Source organism: Bufo gargarizans, chromosome 3 (genome assembly GCF_014858855.1).
Source record: "Bufo gargarizans isolate SCDJY-AF-19 chromosome 3, ASM1485885v1, whole genome shotgun sequence".
Classification (NCBI taxonomy): domain Eukaryota; kingdom Metazoa; phylum Chordata; class Amphibia; order Anura; family Bufonidae; genus Bufo; species Bufo gargarizans.
In genome coordinates, this window is record NC_058082.1 from 398,707,431 (window position 1) to 398,732,945 (window position 25,515).

The window sequence follows — 25,515 nt, forward strand, 5'->3', positions numbered from 1 at the left end:
ATTATAAAAATCGTCGTGCGGCACATAATGCAATGCAGTTGTCCCCTATGTGTTGCATGACTTATTATCGCACGACATGTCGTCGTGTAGCCCTAGCCTTACCCCACCCTGGTACCGAAGTGTTTTTGGTTCAAGTGGTCACTGTGTGCTGAACCAGCTCCATAATACTATGAATAGACACAAGGAGTTCTTGGGTAATCCTCTCCTCTCACTCTTTCTTACCTGGCATGACTGAACTGGCTGTTTTTTTCCACGTAGCTCGCGCAAGCCATCCCCCCACTTCTGGCCTGCAGAGATGACCGCTTACTCCCTCTGCAGAAACCATAAGTGACGTCAACCACACGCAGGAGTATGCGATGATGCCATCCACATGCAGAAGGACGTACAGGTACGGCTCACAGCCAACCAGACCTGCCAAAAAAGATCCCAGTGTGTCCAGGACACCAGAGTGGGGTAGGAAGAGAAAACAGATCCCCAGACTTATATCAGTGGCTCCTAGTGGAGTATTCCACCACACAGGATAACCCTCCTAATAATTTTCTGACCGGGGTCACGCAGTTCTAGCTTCCAGCAGCTCTAATCCCTCCTGTCTCCTTAGACTTAGCAACTGGGCATAGAGAGGGAGGTCCCTCTTTTAAAGCAGTTCTGTTTTCTGTCCTGAAGTGAAGGAGGCGGTCTCTCTAGGGGTTCTATCATAGGCGAAGGGGAAAGAACAAGGTTACTTCTGTGGGCAGTTGGGCAACGCTGGGAGAGAAGAGAGAATTTCCTGATGGATTTTATCAACTTTATATCTGAATATATGAATGGGCAGGTCTTCAACAGAGGTCATTTATGGACATATGCATTTGAGGTCTAAGTAGGGAGGGAAAAGTATTACAGTCGTTTTAGGTTATTGGAGGCGAGAAGTTAAGAGAAGGAAAATAGGCTTGTTTGGCCAGGTGAAGGGAAGAGTTATGAGCTTCAGGCCTAAGTTTATAATGGAGAAAATCTTCTGGTATATGTGATTTTTTTTTTCTTCCCATAAACATTCAGCACACCGCTGAAGAAAATATCTTTCAGACATGTATAAAGGTTTAATAATTGACATCCAGATTACAGAAGATGGAAGAGATTGAGGCCTGTGATAACTATAGCGTGTTCATAAGTTGCTGTGAATTAATGACTTGTCAGTTTCTGTATGTGTAAAAAGGAGTGTCATGACAAGCCTTGACAGTAGAGGAAAGAAGCTTGTGGCCAGAAAGTGAGAAGCATGAGTTAATAAAGTCATAAACTGAGCAGGGGAGGAAGACGACCAGATCAAGCAAATTGCGTCATCATGTGTGGCAGAGCACTATGTGCTACAGTGCTGTGCTCGGAAAGGTGCCGCTGCGCTTCCCAGAGCTACAGGGAGCATGGCAGCTCCCTGAAACAGCGGATCAGCAGGATAGATCATCATTATCATTTACTGGATAACCCCTTTAAACTGGTGTCTAAAAGCAGCTTTGTCCCAACTCCGAGCCGAGCGTGCATGTGTAGGCACAGATCGTGAGTTATATGGTATATGGCCAGAATACTACACATGGGGTGGAAATACAAGTTGCTTCCTTCAGAAAAAAATAAATAAATTAAGTATAACTGCACATTAATAAAAATATATTTCTTGGGATTAATGCACCAAAACAAAACATGCTTTAGGCCAAGATGTAGATTTTAAATACAGAATGTTGTATTGCGTCAGATGTGCTAAACTGGAGCATGGCCAAATATCAGATACTCTTTAAATTGTCCATTCAATGAATCTATGAGAAAATAGTGGCACACAATTGTATATGTTGTAAAATGCATCCATATGAGTTCCTGTACTCAGCCTGTTCTGGTTCTTCAAGGAACAAGCGCCGTTTCCAGATGTCAGTTTCATATTAAGTGTCTACAGCTATTTAAGCACTGCAGTTAAACTTTTCCTTACAACGTAAATATAACCAGAGAAACTCAATCAAGCCATACATCTTAGTCATTGGCATTACTCTATTGATTAGTCCATGCCCATAGGTGTGACACACTCAACATCTCTAGATTTAGAATTAACCAACTCTCTACGAATTTCACTAGCTATCTGTGGATGATTGTGGATTCGTAACAGTTCCAGTAAGGCCTCTTTCTGCTCCGAGGACAGATCTTCTTTATATCGCTGGCAAAGGGCAAGAAGACTTTGATGCCAAAGTACCGGGAGTTCTCTACGATCTGTGCGGAACACCAAGAAGTGGAAGACAAGAGCATCAAGAACCCGGAAAGGAAGAGCGTACTTCTTGTCTATCAGAAGCCGAAGGAAGATACTGTTTGCTCCATTGTATGTCATTTCTGCAATCTTCAGCATGGCAGCACTATATGAAGTAAAAGAAGGAGTTAGCATGTGCACAGGAAAATAACTTCTAAGGTCTTATCTACAGAGGGCAGAAATGTCAGTGCATAAATTGACCTGCAGATTTTGAAATAGACAGCATGTCTATTCTTTCAGCCAACTGCACGAGTGAATTATGGGGAAATCGGCATGCAACATGGGAACTTGTTGCGAAAACACAGTAAAATTGATGCTGAACGTTTGAATCAAGTACATTCACTTGAGTTTTGTGCTGGAGTGAGATGAGCCTAAGAGAAGCAGACCTCTTAATAAATTAGGCACATTTCTGTCTCCCCATCTGGCAGAAAGTCAAATCTACACCTGCTATGGTGTACACTTGAGCTATAATTTATACAGTATATAACACTGATGGTGAACCTTTTAGAGACCAAGTGCCCAAACTCTAACACTAAACCCACTTATTTATCGCAAAGTGCCAACACGGCAATTTAACCTAAATTACCAATATAGTATATCCTCAATGTACTATAATAGCCTGCCTACATTCAATGTGCTGCCTGCACTGTTCATAGTGTGCACTGCTCTGATGAATGGCAGGAAAAGTTTAAGGCATATTGATACACCATAGACTTTTTCCAGGAAGTGGGTGCCCACAGAGAGGGCTCTGAGTGCCGCCTCTGGCACCCGTGCCATAGGTTCGCCACCACTGGTATATAATATAATTTGTACAGTAAACAGGCCTGCTACTTTTTTATTTTTTTAATAAAAAAGGTGAACATTGAATAAAACTCATAAAAATATCAAATTCTTGCACAAAGATTTGCTACTTACTGATGCCACTTTTGTGGTGCATGGGGGTTAATAAACACCCCTTAGGCCAGACACTCACAGGCGAGTTCAATGTGAGGAACTCAACGCATGTCAGTGTGAGGTCCTGTTCTGACCTCCACTCCCCTGACAGGATCGCACAGCATTATAATGATTTATAATGCTGTGTGACCTAAAGAGTCCTGAAATCTATTGTATTACACTGACAGCATTATGTCAGTGCAATTCAGTAGATTCTAGGACTCCCATTCTGCTAATAAAAGGCATGCATTGAAGAAGGAAGCCTCTCCTAAAGCCCATTCACAAATGCTGAAAAAGAGGAAGGCTACTGAGACTCTATACTCTGGAGTGATGAGCCCAAGATAAAAGGTTTTTGGAACTGATGGCTTCAAAACTGTATGGTGTCGCAAAGGTAAGGAATACAAAAAAAATGCATGGTGCCTACAGTGAACTGTGGCAACAGTGTCATTATGTGGAGCTGCACGAGTGCTGGTGGTATAATGAATTCACAGATGTACTGCTCTATGTTAAAAGAGAAATTGCTACCATCAGTCTGTGCACTTGGTTGGTGCACACTTTTCCAATATAACACTGTTCCAAAACACACATCTAAGGCCACTGCTGCATTTCTGAAGAACAGGGTGAAAGTGATTCAGTGGCCAAGTATGTCTCCTAATCTGACCCCAATCAAGCACCTAGGGGGAATTCTGAAGAGACAAGTTGAGCATCACTCTCCACCCAGCATCTAGGCTCTAAAAGAGGTCGTTCTTGCAGAATGTAAAAAGATAGATGTTGCAATATGTCGCCAACATGTTCCATTGGAGTTCATACAAAATACTAGATGTAGTAGTTTTTGAGTAAAAGTACAGCTTTTGAAATAAGTTATATTATTAACCTTAATGTCATGTTATGGGTTAAACAAATGTTCTATGAAACTAAGTCTTGTCAAATTTTGTGAAATTGCTAGTGTTCTGTGAGATATTAAAAAGGGTGTCCTATTTATACTGAGCACTAACAAATATATTTTTTACTACTTTGGAACTATAAATCTCATTGAAAGGGGTGCGGAGCTTGCCAATGGCTGAGTGAGACGCGTCTTGTGTGTGCTCCTGAAAGACTCCAGCATTTCCACTTCCAGCAGGACTTTGTATGCTTTCAAGACCCCCATGGGTGACCGTAGAAGAGGGGCCCCATCTACTCCAGCTCCTTCCCTGAGATCCTCGAGAGCGATCACTCGCTTTTTTACCACCCCTAACCAATCGGGTGCACACGGCGGGAACGACGCGGTGTCCAAGATGGCGCAGGCTCCGAGACCGACAGATGCTCCCTTCAGCAGTGCGCTGAGCAACCCAGATCAGGGCTCTATGCCTGGAAACAGAAGCCCGCTGAGTAGCCACTCACCAACTTCTTACGCAGAGGCGGTGAGTCCATCCTCGGCTCCCCCGTCCTCTCCAGCCCTGTTCAAGACGGTGGGCGCATCCCTGAGCTCCTCACCATGTGTCCACAGCTCTCCAGAGACATCACCCAGGTCAGTGAGCCTGTGTGTCCTGCAACATGATGGGGGTGACTGGGACTGGAAAACTCATCTCAAGTTCCTTTCCACTAAACAGGAGATGGATGGATTTAGGAGACTTGAGACGTCCCACAAACAAGACATGGCGGCTATACAGCACGACATACAGCATATCGGCAACCGGGTGGAGGAAATTGAATCTGCCAAAGAGCAATTTCAGGCGACCATGGAATCGCATAGGCAGGTCTTGCAAGACCACACTGACCAGATTCAAGATATCCTCTTCCATCTTGAGGACATTGAAAATCGTAACTGGAGGAATAACCTTTGGATACGGGGCCTCTCTGAGAATATACTCCCTTAAGACCTTGAAGCCTGGGCCCTGTCCTTTTTTGGGTCACTCCTACAAAAAAAAAACAAAAAAAAAAAAAAACACCCTGATCAACATATTGAACTGGATAGGATCCATAGGGCGCTAGGCCCCAAGCAGAGTGACCCAACGTGTCCCCGTGACGTTATCTGTAGGGTGCACTTTTACAAAGATAAGGAAGCAATCCTAAAAGCCTACAGAAATGCAGAACCTGTCCGGTCCGAAGATAAAGAGATCCTCATCTTGCCAGATTTGGCCAGATGCACTTTACTCCTGAGAAAGACCCTGAAACCCCTTCTTGCTGAGCTACAGAAGCGCTCCATACCGTATAGATGGGGTTACCCATTTCAACTAATCGCCAATAAGGACCGGAAGACTGGGTCATTCAAATCTATAGCGGACCTTCATAAGTTTCTGGAGACCTTTGATCTACCTGGACTTGTCGGAGTGGCCTAGACCTTGAGAAATCTCTGCGGCCCCACGTCGTGAGCAATGGCAGAGTGTGGCGGCTAAGCCGAAGAGGCCTCCCAGACGTCCGCCTGTGATATCAGATTAGCCTATATTGTCTCGCTTGCCACTTGTGGCTTTGAGTAATGCGCTTCTCACATTTAGTTCGGAGGCTGCGCCTTTGTTGTTATACTACTTATGTCGTTTTTCTTCTCCTGTCATCTACACGGGTCACACTGTGTGTTTTACATGTCCTGCACTGTTAAAAGTTCACTTTCTTATGTTGTTGGAGTTTAAGGTGGAGTCCACTTAGTTCTAGTCTTCTCCTTCTCCCACCTAGGGTCTGCGGTACGCAGTACTGCCGGTGGCTGAAGTCACGACTTAAGTTTCCTTTTCTTTGTTTTCTAGTCCAGTTTCTTTTTCCCCTTCCACCCTTTTTTAGGCTGCCTTTGTCGGCCCTCCGTGTGTGTCTGGTCTAGTCCTGTGCTTAAGTGTTTTAGCCCCTAGCTCTATTTGTCACATCCCCTTCCTTGTGTTCCTCCCAATCCCTCTTCCCATACAGGTTTCTCTAGAGCCCCACAGAGATGACACCTCTTTCATTTCGTACATACAATGTTAGGGGTTTCAATGTACCGGAAAAGAGGAGTCAGGTCCTGTACAGATGACATAGGAAAAGGGTACTGATCGCTATGTTGCAAGAAACGCACTTTAAAGCGAATGCTATCCCGAAATGTGAATCTAAATATTTCCCAACCTGGTTTCATGCTCCCAACTCAGAGAAAGGCGTCGGGGGTGTCCATTGCTTTGCATAAACACTTCCGCCACTCAATATTAGCCTCTGAGGTGGATCCTAGGGGCAGATACCTCTTTCTTAAGCTCTCGGTCGACCAATCTGTTATATCTATTGCTAACGTTTATTTCCCCAACCAGGGACAATCCACATTTGGGACTAAAGTCTTGAGGTAAGTGGCTAGATTTGCTGATGGTTCCCCGATTATCGTAGGTGGCGACTTCAACTTAGTGATGGATCCGGCCCTAGACTCGTCCACTGGTAAATCCTTAGTCTCCTTGGTGTCTGTACATCAATTTCAGATTAATTTTACACCCATTTTTCCCATAGCCATAATAGTTATGGCAGGCTGGACCATCTTTTCATCTCTTAGAAACTTCTTGACCTTGATCCCAATTGCTCCATAGACACTATTGCGTGGTCCGACCATGTCCGTGTATGGCCTTCTGATGGGTTCCTCACTAGGAAATCGGGCGTCCTCATGGTGGCTAAACGACAATCTGCTGAACGACGGGGTGTGTATGGCTGACATCAGGAAAGCCGTGGCGGATTTTTCTTTAAATCACGAATCCGGCACTACCGCTCAACCGGTGAAATGGGAAGCCTTCAAATGTGTGTTACGAGGCCTCTATCTCCCATGGGTCGCGGTTGAAAAAAAAGGAGCGTGCCTTGAAATTTTTTCTTTTTGAGCTTACTCAGAGGGAGGAGCGGAATAAGCTGTCTCCCACGGATTCCCTGAGAGCGGACATTTCTTCCCTACGTCAGCAGATTTTAAAAATCTTAGATCAGAAATCCCTATGTGCCAGGGATAGAGTTAGACATGGTTTTTATGAATATGGTGACAAGAGCGGGCGGTGGTTAGCACGAGCCCTTCATCCCAAGCCCCCAGTGACACACGTGCATTTGATCAATACAAACACAAATGGTTTGGCCCATGCCCCTTCGGCGATCTCCGTGGAATTTAAAAATTATTACTCCTCCCTTTATGATCTGCAGGCCTCCCGAGATGTATCTTCGGCACCCTCGACAGAGGACATAAGTCAGTACCTAGCCTCTAACGGCCCCAAGCCTTTAGATACTGTGACTTCCTCTGACCTGGAAAGTAATTTTTCCACCTCTGAAATTAAAGCAGCAATCCAGGACCTGAAAATAGGGAAATGTCCTGGACACGACGGGTTCGACGGGTTCACCCCCCCCCCCCCCCGTTTCTACAAAGCCCTGTCAGAGGACTTAGCTCCAGTCCTAACTGAGACCTTTAATTCTATTTCTTCTGTATGCCCCTTTGCATATGAGGCCTTGCAGGCACATGTAGTGGTCATCCCTAAGCCGGGTAGAGACCCTACGGTTTGTGGAAATTATAGGCCCATCTCGATTCTTAATGTCGACCTGAAAATGTATGCCAAGATACTAGCCACGCGATTGCGCCCACACATTCCTGGTAGTGTTCACAAAGAACAGGTGGGATTTGTCCCCGGCCGAGAGGCCCGTGATAATACCCTGAAGTCTCTGGGACTCATAGCCAGAGCAAGACAATATAAAACAACTGTGTCTGTCGATTGATGCAGAGAAGGCATTCGACCAGGTTGACTGGAGGTTTCTGTCTGAAACCCTAGCCCACCTAGGTCTGGGTGACAAGATGCTCCGGCGCATCATGGTTCTTTATTCTTCACCATCAGCATGTGTACAGGTCAATGGCACTCTGTCCTTACCGTTTCGGACTCGAACCAGCACCCGCCAGGGTTGCCCCCTGTCTCCGTATTTGTACATACCGACTATGGAGTCCCTGGCCAATGCCCTTAGAGCAAATACAGCAATCAACGGTTTTCGGATCGGACGAACCGAACATAAGTTATCATTGTTTGCGGACGATTTGCTTTTATATATCTCACATCCCCCAGAATAGGCCTTCCGTCCGTAATTTAGTATGTTTGGACGCCTCAGTAACTTCAAGGTTAACGTACACAAGTCCGAAATTCTGAACGTTACACTCCCCCACAGGGAAGTGAAACCCCTCAGAGAATCCTTCTCCTTTAAATGGGCGGAAGGCTCCATGAAGTATTTGGGAGTTCACATGCCTGCCAATCCTTCACACCTATTTAAACTTCATTATACTCCTCTCCTCAAATCCATTACAGAGAGTCTTCAGAACTGGGCGCCCTTACGAATTTCATGGTTTGGTAAAATCAATACCCTTAAAATGGACATATTACCACGCCTGCTCTATTTATTTCAAACTATTCCCTGTAAGATCCCCCTGATCTACTTTACTTGCCTCCGGCGCTTGACTTCTCACTTCGTGTGGAATCAGTCTAGATCACGGCTCGGCCATAGTCTTTTGACTCGCCCTAAACTAGAGGGAGGGACAGGTTTACCTAACTTTTTGACATACTATAGGGCTGCAGTTGCGAACTGCGTCTTGGATCTCTTTCATAACAAGGATACTAAGATGTGGGTAGAAATTGAACATGTAACGAATCCCCACCCTGCAACAGGCATATTTTGGCTGCCCCCTAATTCCTTATATAATCTCCCGCATGCCCAATCTGATATGCTCCTCCCTACTTTAGCAGTCTCATGGATTAAAGGGAACCTGTCACCTGGATTTGGGGTATAGAGCTGAGGACATGGGCTGCTAGATCGCTCCTAGCACATCTGGAATACCCAGTCCCCATAGCTCTGTGTGCTTTTATTGTATAAAAAAAAACGATTTAATACATATGCAAATTAACCTGAGATGAGTCCTGTCCCTGACTCATCTCATGTACAGGACTCATCTCAGGTTAATTTGCATATGTATCAAATCGGTTTGTTTACACAATAAAAGCACACAGAGCTATGGGGACTGGGTATTGCGGATGTGCTAGATGCCATCTAGCAACCCATGTCCTCAGCTCTATACACAAAATCCCGGTGACAGGTTCCCTTTAAGTTTGCACCCAAATTAAATTTAGCCAAAATTCCAGGTCCCCTCTCAATGCTTGGGACTTAAACAGGTGCCCGCCTTTCGAGTTAATCACACATCTACTGTCAGACAGAGACGTCTGTTCTTCAACTGGGAAGCGCCCTCTAGAGGACCCATCACACATACTCCCACCATCTTCCGGAAGATGGCTCCTCTATTTTCAGCTCAGGGGGTTAGTTAGTTCTCTGATGCCTGGTTTGTAGTCCCGCACATCTCTAACGGAGTTTGAAAAGTTATGTGTTGCTCAGAGGGCCTCTGGCCATGCCATTTCTCTACTTTATGCCATGCTGAACACCAAGGTGACTGGGGACAGCCAATCTGGAGATTCCTATCCCAAACTCAAGTTTATGTTGGATTGGGAGGCGGAATTGGGCGAGACCTTTACTGGGGATCATTGGAGGCGTTCCATGCTTCTTTCTCATAAGATCTCTATATCGTGTAATTTGCAAGAACTCAATTATAAAATACTTACCAGATGGTATCGGACACCGGAGAAATTGCATCGGTTCTATCCCTCTGTGTCTGAGCTATGTTGGAGGTGCCTGGGTGCTAGGGGGACCATGGTACTTATATATGGTTGGAATGCCCGAAGCTTAACCCGCTGTGGGTAGATGTTTCCAAGCTTTATCATTTTCTATTCCGGGCCAACACCGCTTCCTCCCCTTCCATCGCTCTTCTATCTATTTTCCCGGGACGGATCTCTCATATTAAAAAGGGTTCATTGCGGCTTTTTATGTTGGCCATGAGACAAATTATAGCACGCAATTGGAAGTCGACCGAGTGTTTGAGAAGGATTACTTGGGCCTCTGCACTGGATGTGCCGATTCAGAGAAGAGATGTGTGCCTCTGACCATAACAAGATTCTGGCATTTCTTAAAGGTTGGGAGCCATGGTCCAGGTTTAGAGCCTCTTCCTCGGTTTGGGTGGCTTCTGGGGTCTTCCCCGATTCCCCTCCATAAGATTGCCTAGCTACTTACTTGCTATGTCCTATGATTTTTTCCCCTCCCCATTCCCCTCCTCTCGTGCGTCGTCTTGTCTCCCCCCTTCTCTGTCACTGTTTGTATAGAATTATTCGCCTATATAGCCTATGTTAGAGGCCGCATTAAACACTCTTGGGTTTTGATTCCTCTGACTATATGTCAGTTTATTGTTTGCAGTACAGTTATTTGCTTCTACCATGTCCTTGATGTAGCTATGCACTATCTGACACTATACTGCTGTTTGCGATTGCATGATGCACTGTAATTGTATGCGTTTCTATACTGCAATTTGTGATGTTTCTTTTATGAATATAAAAGATAATAAAATCTTATTGAACCATAAATCTCATTGAAAGGAGTGAGGCTATGGTTACATGGCGAGTGTCGCGCAACTACATAGCGATTTTTTTGTAATGATAGTCAATGGTGTTGGACTGCAACATGCTTCGACACCGACACCATTGACTATTATAAAAATTGTCGCGCAACTTTTCTACGACCGTGTAGCCCTAACCTAATGGTAAAATCCAGTTGTTGAGTCACAAATTTCCAGGAGAATTAACAAAGGAACAGCCCACCACACTTCTAAGAAAAGGTGCTCATGCTTCTATGAAGAACGCAAGTATGTTAATGGACCCTTCCTCCTTAAAGGGACCATAGTAAGATACATGACAATTAATCTCACTGGAGTGGAAAAAAAAAATAAAAATAGAAAGCTCTACTAAGAAAATCATACTGTACCTTGAGTGCAGAACTGGAATAGAGCATTTAGTCAGGATACTTCCAATGATCACAGCTTCTCTCAGGGTACAACTTCCAGACTCACAAAGAGGTATGAGGATTCCTAGATGGAAATTTGCAGATTACCAAGTGGTTGTGAAGTGACCAGTGTAATAAGGCTACTTTCACACTAGCGTTCTGCTGTCCGCTCGTGAGCTCCGTTTGAAGGAGCTCACGAGCGGAGCAGAACGCTTCCGTCCAGCCCTGATGCAGTCTGAATGGATGCGGATCCGCTCAGACTGCATCAGTCTGGCGGCGTTCAGCCTCCGCTCGGCCAGGCGGACAGCTGAACGCGGAGGCGTGCGGATCCGTCCAGACTTACAATGTAAGTCAATGGGAACGGATCCGCTTGAAGATGACACCATATGGCTCAATCTTCAAGCGGATCCGTCCCCCATTGACTTTACATTGAAAGTCTGAACGGATCCGCTCAGGCTACTCTCGCACTTAGAAATGTTTCTAAGTTATTAATGCAGACGGATCCGTACTGAACAGAGCCTCCGTCTGCATTAATATGATCGGATCCGTTCAGAACGGATCCGATCAAGCGCAAGTGTGAAAGTAGCCTAACATATACAATCATACAACTGTGACTTTTCATTCCTCCGTGTACAGAGCATAGTCAACCTCAAAGCACCCATTCAGCCAAGACTTATTCTTCTAAGCGTATTGGTAGCAATAGCTTTGTCACTTCTAGTTTAGGCTTTTGTCCTTGCTGAAACGGAAATCTGCTCTTCATGCACTGACTTGCTGGTGACCTTGTGCTCATACTAAACAGCCAATCTGAAAATGCAGATCTGCCAAAGACACAGGAGGTAACTTTCTGACTACCTCAAAGCTCCCAAAAAACACTGACAGACTTCTCAAAATACTGATGGCCGTTTTCTGGCGTAAACATGGTGTCTGTACCAAACGCCTTGACCCTCTTTTTCCTGAAACATACAAATAGGTCATAAAAAGTGGGTGTGCGAGTATGGAAGCTTTCTAACAAATGTGTGTCAGAAAGCACTGCTGGCTTTCATACATTATAGCTGGGAGCTACTCCTTTCTTAGGGCCCTTGCACACAACCGTATGCCCTCCGAGACATACGGTCCGTGAGCGTGCCATATGTCCCGAAGCAGCAATGATCGTGCGCACGGGCGTACACAGCATTATAGATTACAATGATCTGTGCACGTCGGGCCGTCTGCAGGGCTATTGTCCCGCACTCATAAGATCATATAAGTGCGGGACAATAGCACTGCGGGTGGCCCGACGTGCACAGATCATTGTAATCTATGATGCTGTGTGCTCCCGTGCGCACAATCAATGCCGCTTCGGGACATGCGGCCCGCTCACGGACCGTATGTCTCGGAGGGCATACGGTTGTGTGCAAGGGCCCTTAGCTGGACACCCTACATCTTCTACTCTTGGAGACATAACATTATCATTACTTTGACCGTTTTATTAGGACGTACGACAAGTACAGCAATAAGTCTCAAACCTTTACCCCCACGTCTTTGGCTCCTCTCAGACGCCTTTCATTTGCACCATCAGTTTTTTCTCTTTAAGTATCAGCAGGAATCAATATGGAAAACTTGCTATCATCGGAACATATTCGTATTTCTGCTTATTTCATGTTGATATTCCTATACCTATTTGTGTCTCTCGTGCGTGAGATATAATGCTGTAATAAGTTTATGTTACTTTTTGTCAAGAAAAAGAAAGCACTGTGGGGTCCGAGTAGGCACTGTCTGCACTGATAAATCTCTGGACATATGCTATAATAAATGAAACCACTCCTGAACTCAACTGTTCTACGGAGCACTTGCTGGATGGAAAGGGACCTCCATCAGGTGTTCACATGTTTGGCCTAAATGGGATGCCTTCTATAGCTCTTCCAGGTGACCCTCCCCTAGACCAATGTACCCTCATAGTCTAGGTAATCTCACCTCATACTGATGTGGCAAGCAGTGGTTACTGTTTGTTGTTTGCAGTTTTTTTTTTTGACTGTTTGATACAAGTTAATTGCGACATGAACAAGCAATTTATAATATTGGTCACAACTCTGAATGGAACATCCTCTACTGTTTCTATTGGCCAATTGTCTGTATAATGCACATGGTTTGAAACCGTTCAATAAAAATAAAAAAACAACAAAAGTCAACAGTGCCTTTGAACTAATAAAACTAACATACTTATGTACTATCTGGAATACCAATGTGACTGCTGCACTGTTATTTACAGGTCAGTGCTATCACCAATGCAAATATTCTTTCCACAAACATTTAAGGCATATGTACATGACTGTGCCCGTGGAAGACCACACACCATGGATCCACGTGCTTCCATACCTGTAAAGCAAGATATAGGACATGTCTTAAGTTTGGCTTCAACACGCGGATTTGCCGACCTATTGAAGTCACGGCATGCACATGGCCGGTGTCAGTATTTTGTGGATCCAAAGTTTGCGGAATGGACACGGTCGAGAGCATGTGGCCCAACAGTGACTTATCTCAGAAACTAAAAAAGGTAAAATTGGCAGTTTGCCACTACTATATTGACAAAAAGACTGATTGTTACCAGTACCACAAGCCAATTCAGTTCTTTAATGGATTTCTCCTTTTGCAAAAATGGCCACTAGATAAATAAAAGTTCCAAAATCTCAATTTTGGAATTATTTTTGGGTGCAAATAATTTGATACACTGGAATTAGTCCAAAAAGAATATTTAATCCTTATTTTATAATCTGCTTTAGGCCTCATGCACATGACCGTTGCTCGGCTGTTCCGTGCATAGGGGAATGCAATTTGCAGTCCCCAATGCAGGGGCAACATCCGTGCAGATTCCGCAGACCCATTCAACTAGAATGGGTCTGTGATTCTTTCCACTCCAAATTAACAAAAAACACTAGAACATGAATGGATCCACATCTGTGATGCAGTAAGCACATGGCTGGTGGTTACATATTGGGGGCACGGCCGAGCAACAGCTGTATGCATGAGGCCTTATACAGTTGGAGCTATATTTTACAACATCTCTACTGCATGCTAAACTTACCTTTGAACCAAGCTCCAGGTTTGAACAATGCCTTTTTAAGAGCCATATAAAGGTGGAAGTTAAGTCTTTTGTATTCTGCAATGTCATCGCGCACTCGTGGAAGCAGAACCAAGTTGTAAAAACGCTGTGCCATACGTTCAGTTAAATTTGAAGAAAAGATTCTGGTAGGGGAAATAATGATAAAACAGAAAAGTTAGAGTGACCCCCTTATAACTGAGGCGGTTATAGTGAATTCTAAGCAAAGCATACAGTGTATTTCAGCATACCGAGTAGCTTGGTACATGGCTGCAGCAGTCCAAGATTCAGGTTCAGTAATGTACAGGATTTGCTCCCAGTTTGCCAAAGCCGGCACAATCTTGAAGGCTTTTGGTAGCTTACCACTACGGTATGTGGATAACACCTATTAGGAAAAATAAGAGTTTATACTATATCCCCTTAGTGTACAAAAAAAAATTATGAAAATCAGAAGCTGATCAGATATTCAGATGCAATTTGAAGTCTACATTACAGTTATTCAATCCCCTAGAAGCAAAAACTGGCAAAATAGAGATAATAAATAGTAGCCAGGGACTAATTGTATACCTCTTTTACTCCCTTGTATACTTCTAGCACTCGGGGGTCAAGTTGTGGCATTGGCCTTCCGGAAACCTCTGACATCACTGACTCTACTTCTGTTTGCTTCTCTGTGATCTTTTCCATGATTATATCAGCAAGTGTTCGCCTAAAATAAAGAAAAATCTATCTAATGAGACTTCTTTACACTTTGATCAGTTCTGATCTAAAGCCGGTGTTCATACAATAAGTAGGTCACAAGTCGTTCCCAGTTTTACACTTTGTTCTCATGTAGACCTATGGTTTCTTAAAAATATATCATTAGATCTTAAAAGATAATCTCTAAGCATAACAAAGTCTATTAAGACCCTCATATCATACACCGTGTTTTGTCGGTCAAACCCACTGTTCTCTACTGTATTTTGGGGGCTTCTGACCCTCCCACAACAGATTATGTTCGGGGAGACTGTTCAGACGAGGTGAATATTTTCGACAGATCCTTTTGTTCTCACTGAAAGTGTCTGGCAACGGCTTTCTCCTCTTTCCACACTGAATACATAAAACGCATTCGCTGAGCGTGTATGCATAAAGGGAAGCTGGGAGAAATAGGCTGCGCTTAGCCGTGTATCTGTTCTGCCTGAAGTGTATTTTTCAACCCCTCCAAAAGTGAAATGATCCAAATTTTTTGAGCGGGACAGAATAAGTTTGGCATATCATCTGGAAAATGTGTGCGAAAGAAAACGCAATTGACACCAGCTTATAGGCTGGATAATAGGTCCATCATAAAGAAAGCCTCGCATAGATGGAGTTGCTTTAGTTAGTGGGGCATCAATTGTCAGTCAGAACATGAATTATGGTTGCAGTGTTGTCCAAGAAGAATTAGAGATGTTTGACGGGTTAAGCTTTAGTGATTGCGATACGACTGAATGAAGGTGACCTTCTGGTTGAAAACACAAAAAGTCACAAACTGGCGACTGGACCTTACATGGAGTCCTCTTTTCTTTTCTTTTTTACTGATCCCAATAGCAGACCCCTCTTCTGCCATCCAAGATGGCAACATAGCTTTTCAGCCCATTGCCCCAGTGATGTGAAATTTTTGTTTTGAACTGGAGGGTCACTTTAAGAAACCTGAAGACGAGTCACAGGCAAAAATGGCTTCTAAGCTGTGCCCAGAGGGCACAGAAAGAGCTGAGAGTGACTGAACATGACATGGAACACATACAAGCTGCTATACAAGTCAGTACGGAGCTGTGCAAAAACGAAATTATTCTTTCCACTGCAAATTAACCAATTTGTCTTGTAATATAAGAAGATGAATTGCTTACCTTAGGGGTGGATTTTTGTTCATGAACATTTCGATGGCTCTCTCATCCTCAGGATTTACCTCCACGTCCTCGTTGTAGCTCCCAGCATCCATAGAAGCAGCCTTCTCCAGGGTAGGCCACTCCTCATCCTCAGAATCGGAATCGTGGCTTTTGTTCTTGTAATCTATGCAAACAAAATAATGAATCTGGAATTATTTGCAATTTTCTCAATCATAGACACATTCAAATATTTCACTAATTAATATTAGTAATTAGACAGCAATTTTCTTTCAGCCAGTTCCAGAAGTGAACACACGGTTATGTCTCCATCTGGTGGATCAATTATTAAGTATTGCTTCTTGTGCTCACTAATTTATTAAGCACAGCCAATGTGAAACAGGGGGATGCGGGGTCCCCCCTAACATGTACCCTGATCCCTCACCACCTCATTGTTCTGGTGACATTGTGGCGACACCCACTAAATGCTGGGAAATTCTATTCCGTTTAGGCAGATCACTCCTCTGAATGATGCTTCAGTCTGAATTATTCAGGGGAGCACGTCTTATACAATTTCACCCACGTTTGTGTTGTACCATAGGAACGTGTATAGTTTGTCACTATCAACTAGCCCCCTGATGACTGCCTGCGACCTCCAAAACAGGAGCAGAGGTCATGAAGTAGGTATTTTATGGTGTGCTCATAAATAGGGATTCTGAGCAGATGAAGGCATCCCCGTAAATGAGGAGTGGACCACCTGGACCAACAAAATCCGTATGCCATTAGCTTCAATGGGAAAAAGTTATGCAGTTAGTATGGCGAAGTATTCAAAATGCACATAAGTAAGTGACATGTCACTTATTACCACACAAAGATCCGCCCCATCGACACGTGGGCCCACACAAGAAGTCGCAGGGTCACCCATCAATGTCTGCCACTGATCACAATTTAGATTTTCTACATGACAATCCTGGAAGTATACCCTAAGGAGGGCACTGATATTCTGCTGCAGTCACACGTCATCAGGCAGCAATGACCAGAAGGTCCGTATGCATTCCGTTTCCGTTTCGCTGAAAAATAGAACTTGTCCTATTATTGCCCGCAAATAACAATCCGTGGCTCTATTCAAGTCAATAGTTCTGCAAAAAAACTGAATGCATACAGAACACATCCATATTGTCTTCTGTATCTATTGAAAATTGTATGCCCAGCTAGGGTTGGGCGATATACCGGTATGACGAAATACCGCGGTATAAAAAAAAAATGGCGATATCTCCGTTTCCTAAATACTGCGGTATTTCGTGACATCATAGAAGCGGTCATGTGTACTGACCCCTTCTAAATCTGCATCCGCGGCCGCCCGCCCCAGCATGAACCGATACTGGACATTTTCAGAGTACTTGCACTCGAGAAAATGTCCCAGATACCTGCTGGCCGCTTGCGGCGGCGCTCTCAGCAGTACGGCAGGCGTGGGGGGAAGGTATTCTGTGACTCGTATTCCCGGCACCCGACCTCTGAGAGGACGCTGTGATCCGCGCAATTAACCCACACCCGAGGGGTTAATTGGGCGGATCACAGCGTCCTCTCAGAGGTCAGGTGCCGGGAATGTTCTTCAGTCTCTGCATTGGTGGCAGTGGGAAGTGCGCCCCCTCCTTTCCCCCCCAGTATTAATCATTGGAGGCCACAGGGTCCCCCTCCCATCATTGGTGGCAGTGGGCAGTTCCGATCGGAGTCCCAGCAGTGTAATGCTGGGGCTCCGATCGGTTACCACGGCAGCCAGGACGCTACTTAAGTCTTGGCGGCCATGGTATGTTAGTGAGCAGCATTATACTCACGTGCGCCGTGGCCGCCAGGCGCTCCTTCTCATAGGTCTGTGCGGCGCATTGCTAATGCTATAAGCATTAGTAATGCGACACACAGACAGAAGGAGCGCCTGGCGGCCACAGAGCGCACGAGTATAATGCTGCTCACTAACATACCATGGCAGCCAAGACTTAAGTAGCGTCCTGGCTGCCATGGTAAACGATCGGAGCCCCAGCATTACACTGCTGGGACTCCGATCGGAACTGCCCACTGCCACCAATGATGGGAGGGGGACCCTGTGGCCACTGCCACCAATAATTAATACTGGGGGGGGGGCTGAGTGACCAGAGGCTGGTGGGCTGAGTGACCAGAGGCTGGGGGGTTGTTTTTTGGACTTTTGGTTGGTCAGTGGTCACAAAATAAATGTGTTATTTAAATGGTATAATTGGTATCTGTGAGTACTTAAATAAGAGTATTGGTACTCTGTCTAAAAAAAATTAAAAAAAGATGATTACACTTACCGGTAATCAGATTTTCCTGACCCCACGACAGCAACTTAGAGAGATGGCTCCGCCCCCAGGACAGGAAACCTGCAGCATAAAAAGGTGGAGCCGCTCTCCCACCTCAGTGAGTTTCCAGAGCATGAGAGGGACTCCCCTTACGTTAGTTTAGTTCTTACACACTATTTATATTTTATTTTTTTGCGACACCCGTGAACACACAGCCCTACACCAAGAGGGAGGGAATAAAGAGGTTGTCATGGGGTCAGGAAAATCCGATTACTGGTAAGTGTAATCATAATTTTTCCCCTCCCCCACGACAGCACCTCAGAGAGAGATTTCAGAGATCATCCCCAGGGTGGGAGACAGTACTCAAGACCCTTGTGCCAAAGAGAAGGTCAGAAATAGAGTCAAGCTGGAGCCTCAGCTTGGACGGCATATCTCCCCCTTTCCAATTTTTAAGCCACAAAGCTCGTCGCGCAGAATTGGAAAGGGATGCGGCTCTCGCTTCCAGCCTCACCGCGTCCACTGAGGCATCTGCAATAAAGTCTGCGGCCTTCTGAAAAGTGGGTATAGTCGCTAACAACTGCTCTCTAGGGCCTTTTTCCCCTAATCTGCCCCTCCAGCCTATCTAACCACAGTGACATAGACCTTGCAACAACAGTGGCAGCTATACTAGGCCTGAAAGCAGCCGCAGAAGATTCCCACGAATTCTTAAGGGAAGAATCTATTCTCTTATCTAAGGGGTCCCTTAAAAATCCCATATCCTCAAAAGGCAAGGAGGATCTCTTAGGCCTCTTTCACACGGGCGTCATGTTTTTTGCCCGGATAAGAGGCGGGTGCGTTGCGGGAAAATGCGCGATTTCTCCGCGCAAGTGCAAAACATTGTCATGCGTTTTGCACTCGCGTGAGAAAAATCGCGCATGTTTGGTACCCAAACCCGAACTTCTTCACAGAAGTTCGGGCTTGGGATTGATGTTCTGAAGATTGTATTATTTTCCCTTATAACATGGTTATAAGGGAAAATAATAGCATTCTGACTACAGAATGCAAAGTATAATAGTGCTGGAAGGGTTAAAAAAACAAAAAAAAGTTAACTCGCCTTATCCTCTTGTTCGCGCAGTTCGTTCCAGGTCTGTTCTTTGCTAGCTGTGGGCTTGGGCTAAAGGACCTGTGGTGACGTCAGATCACATGCTCCAATCACATGGTTCATCACCATGGTGATGGAGCATGTGATCTGACGTCACCACAGGTCCTTTAGCCCAAGCCCACAGCTAGCAAAGAACAGACCTGGAACGAACTACGCGAACAAGAGGAGAAGGCGAGTTAACTTTTTTATTTTTTTTAACCCTTCCAGCACTATTATACTATGCATTCTGTAGTCAGAATGCTATTATTTTCCCTTATAACCATGTTATAAGGGAAAATAATACAGTGAATAGACTGTCACCTAGAACCCATGCGTGAAAATCGCACCGCATCCGCACTTGCTTGCGGATGCTTGCGATTTTCACGCAACCCCATTCACTTCTATGGGGCCTGCGTTGCGTGGATTATCGCACTGCAATGCACAAAGAGGAGCATGCTGCGATTTTCACGCAACGCATAAGTGATGCGTGAAAATCACTGCTCATGTGAACAGCCCCATAGAAATGAATGGGTCCGGATTCAGTGCGGGTGCAATGTGTTCAACTCACGCATCGCACCCGCGCAGAATACTCGCTCGTGTGAAAGGGGCCTTAGAAATGGCTACATCCAGTTTCGGGTCCCAAGATGTAGAAGCCTCTTCCTCAAAGGGGTACTTCTGTTTAAAGGTTTTAGAAATAAATGGCTTCTTATCTGGCTTTTTCCACTCTATCTCCATCACCGCTGAAATAGATCTATGGACAGGGAAACATCTACGCTTCCTTTCCCTAAGCCCCTCAAACACGACATCTTCTACAGATCTATCCTCTCTGGTATCCTCCAACTCCAGGGTAGATCGGATAACTTAACAATTTGTCTGTATCTTCTGCTGGAAATAGGAACTTCCCTTCTCTTGTGTTATCTTCAGAAGAGGAGGAATCATTAGAGTCCTCATCCCCGGAGAGAGATTCACTATCTTCTGATTCCACGTCAGATTCCTGCCTCACCGCTCTTCTCCTCTTCCTACCGGCTTTCAGGGAAATTTTAACTTCTGAAAGATCTAAAATCTATTATGTCCGAAGACTCAGAGTCTCCTCAGCCACCGTCTTCTCAATGCACTGCTGACAGAGCTTCTTAGTGTAAGAAGAAGACAGCGAGCACTTGCAGATAGGGCATTCCTTGTTCTTTTTCTTGGCCACCACCTTCTTAGGCACCGTCTAAGAAAAGGGAACATTATCTCTCTTTTAAACGTTGATCTTAAGATCTTCGCCAAATTAATGGCGAACAGGCTAAATTCTTATCTGCCTTCCCTGGTTTGCGCTGATCAGGTAGGATTCGTGCCGGGGAGGGAAGCCCGGGACAACACTCTTAAAACCCTGGACATCATCCACTATGCTAGATCTAAAAAGGTCTGATGGTGCTCTCCCTTGATGCAGAAAAGGCCTTTGATCGGATTTCCTGGCGCGCCATCCGTGAGACTCTCTTGCATATAGGCCTGGGCCCGATATTCATGTCCAGGATCCTGACACTATACCAACACCCCACCGCTAGAGTCAAGGTGAATGGTACCCTCTCCCCCTCCTTTCCAATTCACAATGGGACACGGCAGGGATGTCCACTGTCCCCCTTACTATACGTCCTGGTCATGGAACACCTGCTGGCCTCCATACGTGCCAATCCAGATATAACGGGGATAAAGATAGGATCACAGGAGTATAAGTGTTCGGCATTTGCTGACGATCTCCTTCTTTATATTACCAACCCACGCATCTCTCTGCCATCTTTGCTGCGGGAGATATCTAATTTTAGTGCTTGGTCCAATTTTAAAATTAATATGTCTAAATCAGAGGCCCTAGATGTTACTTTGCCAAAAGACCTGACCCCTGCTCTTAAGGCCTCTTTTCCCTTTGCTTGGCCACCTAGAGGCATAACATATTTGGGGATTAAAGTGACGGCAGATCTCTCACGACTTCACAAATTGAACTTTACACCTCTACTCCTCCAGTTCCAAAAAGACTTAGATGGATGGCTTAAGCGAGACTTCTCTTGGTTTGGTAGGTTTAGTATAATAAAGATGACCCTCTTGCCAAAACTACTGTATCTTTTGCAGACTATTCCCCTACACATTCCGTCTACTTTCTGGTCCCAGCTCCGTAGATGTTTCACGCAATTCGTATGGGCTCCTGGCCGACCACGGATTAAATGGGAAGTAATGACTCGCACTAAGGAAAAAGGAGGGGTGGGTCTCCCTGACTGTCGACTATACTACCATTCTGCAGCCTATGCCCGACTGCTTGATCTGACGCGAACTGATAGTACTAAGGCGTGGGTACGAATTGCGAACGACACCTCAGCGTGTTCGATATCATCCCTCCCATGGCTAGTAGGCTCCCCGCGCCCAACGTTATCGCAATTGTCCTTCTCTGCCCATAATACATTTGTAACTTTGGCATCCATCGGTCGCCCTACCTCGCTGATAGATCCCAAAGGCCCCTTGGTACCAGTCACTGATCACCCTAGATTCCCTCCAGGGCACTCGCCTAAACACTTTCTTCAGGGTACGAGATCCCGACCGATCAGGTTCTACCATGTAGTCTCTGGTCCCGCTCTTAAGCCCTTGTCCCAGATTTTAGAGACCTCACTGACTCGTAATTCCTTTGAATACCTGCAGCTTCAACACTTCTATGCCTCTTTAAGTAGAACTCACGCGCTGGGCAGAAAGCTCACTGAGTTTGAGCGGATGTGTGTTTCTTCATCAGAGACCCCACACCCCGTATCCGCGGTATATAAGCTACTGATACAACAGCGGTCCTCGTGCCTTCCTCCATATTGTCAAGCCTGGGAGCGGGACTTGGGGAATCAGTATACCCCAGCCCAGTGGAACAGATGCTTCCTTCTAGCACACAAATCCACGATCTCTGCCAAAGCTCAGGAAACGAGTTTCAAAATTATTTCCAGATGGTACAGAGTACCGGCATTGCTCCACAAATGGTTCCCGACGGTGTCGGACCGGTGCTGGAGATGCCCCAAGGAGGAAGGCACGATGATCCACATTTGGTGGAACTGCAGTGGCCTACGGCCTTTCAGTGACTTCGTTCACAGAACGATTAAGGAGGTCACAGGTGTCCCCATTCAGAATTCCCCGGAAGCCCTCTTGCTGTTCGACAGTGTCCTAAATGTTCCGGCATATAAGAAGTCCCTCTTAAAGTACATGGTTCAGGCGGCGATTCCTAGACACTGGAAAAACGTCTCTCCTCCCTCGCCTGAGGAGTGGTTTGATGAAATCGCTCTGTACCAGAGGCTGGAAGACCTCATTAGTGTTACGCCTGTAGACGTCGAGCGATATGTGATGATATGGGGCCCTTGGGAAACCTTTCGCTCTTCAACCGCATTTCGTGATGCGCAAACTTGATTGCCTCATCAAGGAATGTACCCTCCCCCCATCCTTTCCTCCCTACCGTCCCCTTGTCTGATGTCGGGTCTGTCTATTTGTCCTTAGAATTCACTAACCCATCTAGTTGTGTTTGATTTATGCTTATTCATGACTAGTACTGTGTAATGATGAGTCTGTATCCCCATTACGACTCTGTAGACATCATACTTGAATTGTTCACACTGTTTGAATACGTACGTACCTGTACTTTGGTTGTACCAAAAAAAAAAACTTCAATAAAAACAAAATGAAGAGAAAAGGGAACATACCCATATCTAAGGAAACAGCCTAAACCCTTTAAGGACCAACATTAGGAATCACAATACCGGTGTCAGGATCTCAATATCTGCACTTGCAGACCTCCTTTCTTCATCTATAATAGAAGGTAAACCTGAACTGATAAAACATTGCCAAAGTTACCGTCTGCCACCAAGTGCCCCTCTCACCTGAGAGATACACGGCTTCCTGCAGACCCACCACGCCACAGACACCAATGGGACAGAAACCTGGTCCACCTTCCCTCTGGTACCCTGAATTCAGTCACCGGGGATCCAAATAACCCAAGACGCCTTCATACCTGAATAGGGCTTTTTAAATTTGCCGGGATGCCGAACTTCTGGTCACCTGACCGGAAGCGCACGGCCGTGGAACAAATGGAACGCACTTCCTGTCTGGACGCCATCATCCAGCGTCTACATCCGGTGGCGTCTTGGCTGGTCTGCAGCATCTTGGGGCCTTCTGGCCATACTCAACTCGTCGGTGTGGTCCTCCTCGCCTGAGGGACCGGCACCTTCTGCCCCTGTGGACCAGGATCCCCACCACCTCCTTCCTGCTACCCGACACCTGTGGGCGAGGAATGACAAGGCAGGTACAACTCGCCGCCGCTGACCCTCCGGCATCTACCGGGGCTTCCAGGTCAGGACGACCAACTGCAGGCTCCCGTACCAGGACAGGAATCCTCACTTAGGTGGGAGAGCGGCTCCACCTTTTTATGCTGCAGGTTTTCTGTCCTGGGGGCGGAGCCATCTCTCTAAGGTGCTGTCGTGGGGGAGGGGAAAAAAAAAAAGGTATCGGGACATCCCTACTATAAACCACTCGTTCTGGTACAGAATTAACCCTGTAATGTTTTTGTTGTTACTAGAAGTCAATTGACTAGTTACAGATACTCAAAATGGTGAAAAATGACATATATAACATATAACAATTAACGCCTCCTTGCAGCCGCCCCCATACAGTGTGACGCCTCCTTGCGGCCCCAAGTGGTTTTTTTTCTTCTAAATGGGCATTTATCGCGATATATATCGTTATCGCGATACATTTCTTAATATCGTTATAGTGGGAATATTTTTGATATCGTCCAACCCTATAAGCCCAGCCCAATTTTTTATGTACTTACTGTTTAAACATTATTGTATGCCTTAGTTTCCATTTGCGATCTGCAAAAAAGGATCACAAATGGAAACCAAACTGAAAAAAGGAAAGGCAAAACAGAACGGAAACACTACTGAAACAAAAAAAAAAAAACAGATCCGTTCAAAACGGACCGCAAAACTATACGGTAGTGTGCAAGAGACCTTACTAGAAGGATAGGTCATCAGTATAAAAGTTTCGGAAAACCCCTTTAAGGTATCTTGCATTACTGTGTGTATGGGGAAACATGTTAATCAGTGGCTGGAGGGAACATACTGAATACATCGGATTCCTCCCTCCACACCGGACTCTTCTTTAGGGCTCATTCACACGACTGATTCAGGTCAGCATCTGAGCAGCATTTCTTGCGTCTTGTGTGCGGACCCATTCACTTCAATAGGGCCATTGCTCCGTCCCGTGGCCCCGCAAAAATTATGAGTCCTGTCCTATTCTTGTCCATTTTGCAGACAAGAATAGGCATTTCTATAATGGGCATCCTGTTCCATTCCAGCAAATTGCGCAAGGCACACGGGCGGCATCCATATTTTGCGGATCGGCAATTTGCAGACCGAAAAACATGGCACGGTCGTGTGAACAAGCCCTTAGACATGTGAAGGTTGACTGTAGAAAAACAACTGCATGATAAAGAGACCGCCTGTTCTCAGGGTGAAACCAGACAGATCTCCACATCTGGAATAAAGAACGGGTAATGGCCGTACCACCCAGTCAGGCTCTATCCACTGGTCTCAGAAGTGCACCCAGAGGTCAGTGACTAGCTGCTACAGCCAGGTAAAAACAGGCAGCTAGTACCTGATCTGGAGGGTTTCTGAAACCAGTGAAATAGTGCCCGTCCTCAAGAGAGGAAACCATAAAGGACACGACATCCTCCCGCTCACATTGCTGCTCCTGGTGGGCTGATGACTGCCATTACCTAACACCGTCGTCTTCGGCTTGGGGGCCAGACTGCCAGCTCCGTGCTCAGCCTCCAGTTCTTCCTGCTGAATCCGGGCCTGCTCCAGGATCCTCCGAGACAACTTCTCATCCACATAGCCATCATCTTGCGACTCATCAGGCCCTTGTCCCCGCCGCTTTACCCTGGTGGTGGGCCTGACTGATCCGTCCTGCAGGATCTGTTCCGTCAGCGCCACATGACGAGCAGTCGCGTTTCGTGAACTCCGCTGTTTCGGCATTTTCACGCTCACACACGTGTAGGGAGGCAGCAGCTTCTGCGCATGCGCTATGTCAGCAGCTACCGTCGCACTATCCAACTAGTCACTGCTTACTTACAAACCCCTTCCGACACGATAGAGTAGAAGGAACGTAGGACGGCCATTTTGTTGTAG

At 45.7% G+C, this 25,515-nt stretch overlaps 1 protein-coding gene across 1 annotated transcript; it reads right to left on the bottom strand.

The window, feature by feature from the left end:
• Positions 1-1,611: 1,611 nt before the first annotated feature.
• On the bottom strand, positions 1,612-25,487 carry BYSL (bystin like). The gene is made up of 7 exons (XM_044288293.1): positions 25,104-25,487; positions 15,926-16,088; positions 14,631-14,769; positions 14,315-14,448; positions 14,049-14,209; positions 10,970-11,072; positions 1,612-2,360 (listed from the first exon to the last, which is right to left on the bottom strand). The coding sequence occupies exons 1-7, from the start codon at positions 25,360-25,362 to the stop codon at positions 2,012-2,014; spliced, it is 1,308 nt and encodes a 435-aa protein (XP_044144228.1). The 5' UTR covers positions 25,363-25,487; the 3' UTR covers positions 1,612-2,011.
• Positions 25,488-25,515: the final 28 nt, after the last annotated feature.

Bases quoted from the DNA above. Each gene is read 5' to 3' on its own strand.
- BYSL (XM_044288293.1), bottom strand. From the start codon at position 25,362: ATGCCGAAACAGCGGAGTTCACGAAACGCGACTGCTCGTCATGTGGCG. The intron at 14,210-14,314 runs GTATGCTGAAAT...TTCCCCTACCAG, and splicing joins GCCATGTACCAAGCTACTCG to AATCTTTTCTTCAAATTTAA. The intron at 2,361-10,969 runs GTACAGTATGAT...TACTTCATATAG, and splicing joins ATTCCAGTTCTGCACTCAAG to TGCTGCCATGCTGAAGATTG.